The sequence below is a fragment of the Atta cephalotes genome (genome assembly GCF_000143395.1).
Source record: "Atta cephalotes unplaced genomic scaffold scaffold00037, whole genome shotgun sequence".
NCBI lineage: Eukaryota > Metazoa > Arthropoda > Insecta > Hymenoptera > Formicidae > Atta > Atta cephalotes.
The window spans coordinates 194759-203120 of NW_012130101.1; the positions used below are offsets into that span (position 1 = coordinate 194759).

Consider the following 8362-nt stretch of genomic DNA (forward strand, 5'->3'; position numbering starts at 1 on the left):
CATGCAAAATTATTGCAGAAAATTAACAGAGAAATTTTTAAGAAAAACATATATTACTAAATATATTTATAGCAATTAAAAAAGATCGATACGAGTCATGATGCGATGAAAAATCCGTGAAATTAAGATCCTTAACTTTTTTCAGTTTGAGAAGTAATAATTGAATCATTATTAAAGATATGTGTCACAATAATTTATGTTCGTTTAATTGCTTTAAATTAGCTCTATTGGAAGTGTTAAAGTATTTTGGCCTATGTCAGCTTTTCTTCACGTTTTGTTTCAATTGTTTAAATGATCGTGAAGTCTTTTTTCATACCTTTAAATCTCTCACTTTCTTTCCTCTCGCGGATTTTATCATTTTGAGAAAAACCGAAAGCTCCCCAGCATCTCTTCTCTGGAGGCAGATGATATCTTATCTCGAATCAGCCTCAGGCTTGCTCTGGAAGTCAAGGTGCGTGATGTCATTCCATGGTCCATGATCATTCATCTGATCGCGATCGCGCAAGGAAGCAGCTACTTGTCGATCGTCCATCTTTCTTTCCGTAGAGACCTCCGTAGGGAACTCCGCGAAGAAAGAAATTTCGCGAATACTTATACTGGTACTGTTATCTGTCAATTGACGCCGTTTTCCCGAGGGGGTAGCCTACGTTAGGGGTGGAATTCACGGTAGCGACGCCGACGGGATACCACCTTGGGTGTTCACAGTTCACCAATGAACGCGGGGCGTCGCCCTCATCAAGAACAACATCGCGGTAACTGCAGCAGCAGCACCAGGAAGCGACGGCACTGCGACGGCACGTCCACGAAGGAGAATTTCCGGCGCGCGAACACCTGCAGAACGTCCAGCGATTTAAGCGGCGACCATGGGTGAGTTTCAATATTTAAATAATGATTATTATTGTAAATAATATATTATCATAAACAATTGTTGTATATCCTGGTAAAAATTTGTTATACAACTTTTCAAAATTTTTATATTTTCAGAATAATTTTATAACTTTTTAGAAAATTTTTCAAATTTTTGTTAAGCTTATTGGAATACTTTACAAAAATATCAAAGAAATCTATATCTTTCCTAGAATTTTCGTATAATATTTAATTCTGGAACATTCTAAGACTCTTCATTCTGTAATTTTTGATAAAATATTATAAAATACGAAAAGGTTTTTGGTATTCTTTCAGAAATTATAGAATGCGTCGATTTTTATACTAACAATTTTTACTCCAATTTATTGGATTAAAAATTTAGAATAATTTAATTGAAAAGTATTTACATTTATTCTTCTTGTTGCAGGACTCGACTTCCTGGCAGACGGAGGTGCCGACTTCGAGCATGCAATCACCGTAACAGGCAAGGATTTGTGAAGAAATTGTAGATCTAATAATCCAATTTCGATCAAATGTTCAAGTGCTTATTAATTCTGCAATTTAATCACAGTCTAAAACACAAAAATATTTTAACAATTCAAGTTATTGAAATATAAAAGAAGATTATTTGAAGATATTAGAATTTTTGCGGGATTATTCATAAGATAATCCTTAATATTAATTGCAATTATCCATCTTTATTGAATGTGCGTTAGGTTTTGGAAGATTCCACTACATGCTGCTAACCCTTTGTGGTCTAATTTACATGGACACGGCGATCGGTGTGACGATACTTTCGTTCGTACTCCCAGCAGCACAATGCGATCTAGAGATGGACTCCACCGCAAAGGGTTGGTTGACTGCCTCTCCAATGCTAGGTCGATATTTTTTTCATCTTTCGTTTTGTTTATGCTGACTTTATTTATTAGGAGAAAGTCTCAATTGAGATACTTTTGCAGGTATGTTAATTGGATCATATATATGGGGATGCCTGGCTGATACGAAGGGCAGGAAGATCGTGTTAATAGCTACACTGCTAATGGACGGCATCGTGGGCATCGTGTCTTCGTTCGTGCAATACTTCTGGGTGTTTCTGATCTTCCGGTTTTTCAACGGTTTTGCGTGAGTATGATAGAATAGACTCTGAGTCTAACTAACTGAGTAAAACTAAAGTTAATCTTCGATTAGTAGATTATAGGCGTGATAAACATTTACATCACAATTAGAATTATATTTTACGATCGAAATAGTTTAGAATCAAAGATATAAGGCCAAAGATAAAAAAAATTTCATTTTTTTCACAAATTTCAAAAATCACTCGGGTTTTGATAAAACTTTATATATATTTAATAAAGTCCATTAAAACCCGAATGATTTTCGAAATTAAAAAAAGAACATTTTTCTTTTAATACGATATTTTTGAAACTAAGACATTTCGAAAATATAATCACATGAAGTTTTCGTTTTGAATTAAAATGTGAAGAATCACTCTTTAAAATATTTAAAGACAACTCTATATAAAATGATTTTAATATTCAGTTAAAAGTTTTAATTATTATGCAGCGTGACCGGCGCCATGGGCATCTGCTTTCCGTATCTCGGTGAATTTCAACCCACGAAATACCGCGAACGCTGTCTCTGTTGGATGGAGATGTTCTGGACGGTCGGTGTGATAGTTTTACCGCGTAAGTATTCCTATAATCTATTTCTTAAGAGACAAGAGTTCGAGAAACTGGCATCTAAGTTGAATAATTTTTAGTAATCGCCTGGCTGATCATCCCCATGGATTTCATTATCATGAGCAACACATTCTATTTCAAATCTTGGAATCTCTTTGTCGCACTCTGTGCTCTGCCATCACTCATGCTTGGCTTGTGGCTATTTACTTTCCCCGAGAGCCCAAAGTTCCTGCTGGAGTGTGGCGAAACTGATGCTGCCCTCGAAGTGTTCAAGTGGATTTACTCGCGAAACACCGGCGCTGATCCTGAAACTTATCCGGTACCATTGTTTTAATTTTCTCAATATAAAAATAATAAAAACCAATGTCTCTTATATGTGTATACTTTGAACCATCAATACAAAAAAATAAACACGCAAGAAAAAGTGACTTAAGTATCTAAATAATTAATTAATGTAACAGCTATAATAATAGATATAAATCTGAAAATGATTATTAAACTACCAAATAATTGTAAAACGCTCAAATTGATTGCTAGAATCAACATTTTTTGTAGTCTTGCTCATCATGTTTGAGCTTCCTACATAATTGATAATAATAATTATTTGTTCGGAAAATTCATGTCGCAAAAGATTTAAATATAATAAATGTATACTAAAATTTAAATCTTCTGCATTTCAATTTTCCTTCAATATCGGCACGAACTTTCCGGACAACCCAATAAGTGTTTGATAAATATGGAATATGTCTAATAAATGTTAATGATAAAATAAACTAATTGTTATTATATGTGACTCCAAAATACTTGATATTTTAAATTACATTAAAAATACGATTAAAAAGTGACTTTAAGTCCGTCATTTTCAATATTTAAAGAACATTTTTAGTGTATTCTAAAAAACAACAATTTAAAATTAAATATTCTACTTTATTTTTCTTTTTTTTCCATTCCAGGTGAAATGCTTACAAGAAAAAGCGAAACATCAAGATAAAAGCACCAGGTCGCTGAAGCTACTCAAGCGAAAGGATTTAAAGGTTCTATTCGCGGAAATACGTGATCTGACGAGTGCGCTCTGCAAGCCACCCTTTTTACGCAATACCGCACTCGCCTGCGTCATTCAATTCGGACTTACCAGTAGCTACTACACTTTGATGGTCTGGTTCCCAGAATTATTCACTAGGTAAATTTCGTCATTAATCTACGCGCATATCTTATCAGTTTTTTCAAGTTCTTAGGCCGGAAAAATCTCTTTCGCATTATACATATTATAAATCTAAGGATAGATGTAAATGCGAGCCAACATAGGCGTGTGTGAAATCGTATACTTTATTCTTGAAAAAAATTGACAAACGTTTCACTCAAACTCTTTCGATTGGGTCTTCCTCAGTGTAAAAATAAAAATAAAATCGATGACGTATAAATTTAATATAAAAAATGCGATGCGAAGCAAATTGGAGTATCGTTAACATATATTCATAAATTGATAATAATGCTGTCTGTCGAATCTAACGAAATATTCAAATCTAATATTTCAAATTATCTGTAAGTTGAATAAGTCATTATAACATAAATCAAATTAATTCAATAAAAAACTTACGTATAATAATGTTAACGATATGTGAGATAAGATATGTTATCACAAAAATATTCAAAGAGTAGTGAGAGATCAAAATCAATGTCGTTAGTCATAGATATAAAACATAGTGATAAATAAATACAATATAGAGCAGTTCGTCTTGCCTATAATGGGATTAAACAAACTGAATTCTTTCATTAGAAATCAAAAAGATAAATAGACATCTCTTTTACAAATCAACGTAGTATACAGAGTCATTAATTGTCAGGAATGTGATCTTATCAGGAATAATGCATCTACGTAGGATAGACGAAACGATTGCTTAAGAACACTAGATTAGATGAACATCGCAATCACATCAAAAGGAACACGAAATAAAAATCCGTAATTTCTGAATAGAGATTGTAACATAATCATGATTTTGATTGGAGTCATACAAAAATCATAGATAGAGAAAATAATTATAATAAATGACTTATTTTCAGAATTAATTTTTATTAACAAACAAAAAATGGACTAAAGGAGGGCACAGAATTTCTAGATCTATTATATTAAGATCTATTTAAAAAATTTTGACATTTCCATGTTTTATTTCTCTGGTTTATTATATAAAGCATGTACATATATTGTATTTATTTATTAACATATTATATTTATATTATATTTATTTATCACTATGTTTTATACCTATGAGTAACGACAAGTGATTTTGACATCTCACATACTCTTTATGCTAACATCTTATCTCACATATCATCATTAACATTATTATACATAAGCTTTTATTGAATTGATTTGATTGTTATTGATATGTTATAATAACTTATTTAACTTTATTAAATCACAGATAATTTGAAATGTTAGATTTGAATACTTTGTTAAATACAACAGATAGCATTATTATCTGTTTGTGAATATATATTAACGATATTCCAATTTGCTTCGCATCGCATCTTTTATATTAAATTTATAAATCACTAATTTTTATTTTTATTTTTATTTTTACACTGAAACCTCTATAAGACCCAATCGAAAGGATTGAAACGTTTGTCAAGTTTTCTCAAGAAAATTTACATGTATTCTTAGATTTATTTGTTGGAACCTATACCAAGATACATATTATACTTTGTAATTCTGGAAAAACGACAGAATTTTTTTTAGAATCTGATAGTTGTAAATTTGAAAGTCCAAACAATATTTTGTTTCATTAAAAATAAATTTCTTTTTATATTTTTTTTTCTTTCCTTTATTTCTTCTTGTGTGCCCATAATTTCATTTAAACTCTCATTTTCTTATTTTTTTGTATTCTTAGCTTCATCTTCTTTACTTCATGATTGTTTTGTAATATTTCAGTAATAATCTATAATCTTTGCATTGTTTTCAAGATTCGAGCAGTTCGAGCACGCGAATCCTGGCGAGACGACGTCGGTGTGTATAGTATCCGCCTTGTCAGATAATACGACCTTTTTCGACCCTTATGGATGCGACACGATAATTGCGCCCTCCGTCTATTTGCACACCGTATACATTGGCCTTGCGTGCATCCCTGGTTCGATCATCCTACCTCTTTTCGTGCACAAACTGGGCGCAAAGTTCTTCCTGAGTAAGTGATGGCATATCTTGAGTAAAAAATAACTTGAGATACTTTTAAAAAATGAAAAAAAAACGAAGAAAGGATATGATAATTATCTAAATAGATACAATGAAATTCCAGTTTTCATAACAAAACCAGAATTAAATTTGAATAATTAAAGACTAATTAGATCTCTAAACATTCAATCAGATTTATTTTCATAATATCAAAGTGACACAACTGAAAAAATTAAGTTTTAAAAAACAGAAAAATTGTTTTTTAATTTGACAGAAAATTGAAAAATAATAAAATAATATCTTCAAATAATATTCTTAACATGATCAACTGTTCATTTTTCATGACTCTTAAAAAAAAATCATTCTTTTAGTTGTCATCATTTTAACAATTTTTTAAAACTATTAGTTGTGACATTTTGATGATTTTTTAATAAAGTTAAGTGTTCACTGTTGATAACTGATGGAGTAATATTATCTAGCTCTATACGAGGACAAGTTAATAAGTTCTTAGAAAATCTGTCAGAGGGCACTCGCAGTGTCACATTACTTTTTGACAAGCATCTCTCAGCTGATTACTGTCAAATTTTGAGAATTTCATCGCGTGGTTTCATTTCTGTAGACGATTAAAGCGAACCTTTGTATTGTATTTTTTGTAAAATGAAAAAAAACGAGTTTCGTGATAAAATATCTACATATAACGCCGAAAAAAATCAAAGCCGAATTGAATAATATTCATAGCACCAGCTTTTGCGATTGTATACAATTGGGTGAATGAATTTAAACGTGGTTGTACATTCACATGTGATGCACCTCGTTCGGGACGTCCAATTGAGGCTGCTACGCCAGAAATCATCGATAAAGTTCATGATATTTTGACTGATCGATGAGTGAAAGTGCGCGAGCTTGAGTTGAGGCCATAGGCATATTACATGGCACAGTGATTTCAATTTTGCACGAACAATTGGGTAGGAAAAAAGCTATCGGCAAGATGGATGCCGCGTTTGCTCACTGGGGATCATAAGCGCGACCGTATGACGATTTCAAAACAATGTTTGAAGATATTTCAACATAATCCAGATGAATTTCTGCGTCGATTACTATGAATGAAACATGGATCCATTATTTCACATCCGATACGAAGGAACAAATCCATTGTCAATGGACTTCACCGGGTGAACCAGCTCCGAAGAAGGCGAAGACCGTAAAGCCACAGTTTTTTGGGACGTGATATAATTCATATTGATTACCTTCTGTCGAAGCAAATAATTAATGGCGATTATTACGCAGCCTTATTGGACCATTTCAACAACATTTTAAAGAAAAAAACGTCCCCATTTGACGAAGAAGAAGTGCTTTCATCAAGACAATGCACGGGTTCACACATGCCCGGCATCGATGGTCAAATTCAACGAATTCCGATACGAATTGCTTCCTCATCTAGCATATTCCAGATTTAGCCCCCTGCGACTTTTTCCTGTTTCCAAATCTGAAGAAATGGTTCGGAGGAAAGAGATTCATCACCAGAGAGCAGTTCATCGTCGAAACAGAGGCTTATTTTGAAGGATTGGACAAATCATATTATTCGGACGGCTTGAAAAAGTTGGAGAATTGTTGGATCAAGTATCGAGCTGAAAGAAAACTATGTTGAGAAATAAAAATGAATCGATCAAAAAAAATATGTTTTATTATAGTTTTTTAAAAACTTATTGACTTGTCCTCATATAACTTGAAAATCACGTTTTTTTACTTGTGTCATTTATGAAGTAAAAGATAATGATATATAATTAAACTTCAATTACATTCTAATAGAACTATACGAGATACTTGTGCTTTCAGTCTTTTCACTGGTGGTCTCCGGCGCAGTGACGGTTGGTTTCTACTACGTAGTGAACTCGATGCAGAACTTGGTGCTTTCATGCGTGTTCGAGGCTCTCACGTCTCTCGGTATCTCTCTAGTCTACTGCGTGATTGTTGACATGTTCCCGACGAATCTTAGGTGAGCGAAATACGATTCAAGTTTCTGAACTTTTTTGATTCAAGATTCATTAATCCGATATCATATAACACATTACAGAGTGATGGCCGCAGCTCTATCTCTGACGATGGGTCGTCTGGGCGCTCTAATCGGCAACTTGGTGTTCGGTTATCTGATCGATTTAGCCTGCGTAATTCCCATCATATTGTTCGCCGCGTTTCTCTTCGGTAAAATATCTTCTCAGTAAAGTTTAAATCTATAAGATTTTGAGTTTGTAAGATAAATGATATTCGATTTGAATTTTAATGCATACAAAATAGGAAACATATTTAATCTACTCAAATGTAGTGATATAATTCGATTGATTTTCAGCCTGCGGTTTCTTCTCGTTTTTACTGCCAAGGACTGGGAAAGATACGCTGGATTAGCAGAGAGAGAATTTTCTTGCATTTCGTTCGAACGACTTGAAGAAACTGTGCCTTGGATCACTCTCTCTTTTCTCTCGCGTTACTCTCGTTGTATTTATTAATAAATTTATCTACTAAAAAAAGTAAGCTTATATATTTATACCTCGCATCTAAAAATGATGCTTAAACAGAAAATCGGGAAAATCTGTTGTACTGTTGTAAAACTCTTTAATATAATTGATCTTAGTTCCTCACTGTATCTAAATAT

General features: G+C 32.8%; 1 protein-coding gene across 1 annotated transcript; it reads left to right on the forward strand.

Annotated features, from left to right (window-relative positions):
* Positions 1-863: 863 nt before the first annotated feature.
* On the forward strand, positions 864-8115 carry LOC105621805 (synaptic vesicle glycoprotein 2C-like). The gene is made up of 11 exons (XM_012203257.1): positions 864-867; positions 1295-1351; positions 1584-1745; positions 1827-1989; positions 2431-2552; positions 2627-2865; positions 3500-3726; positions 5508-5725; positions 7549-7708; positions 7787-7914; positions 8060-8115. The coding sequence occupies exons 1-11, from the start codon at positions 864-866 to the stop codon at positions 8113-8115; spliced, it is 1536 nt and encodes a 511-aa protein (XP_012058647.1).
* The last annotated feature ends 247 nt before the right edge of the window (positions 8116-8362 follow it).

What these genes read in the sequence shown, in the direction of transcription:
- LOC105621805 (XM_012203257.1), top strand. An exon ending in GCATGCAATCACCGTAACAG is followed by an intron (nt 1,352 to 1,583) that starts GCAAGGATTTGT and finishes AATGTGCGTTAG; the next exon opens with GTTTTGGAAGATTCCACTAC. An exon ending in CGGTGTGATAGTTTTACCGC is followed by an intron (nt 2,553 to 2,626) that starts GTAAGTATTCCT and finishes AATAATTTTTAG; the next exon opens with TAATCGCCTGGCTGATCATC.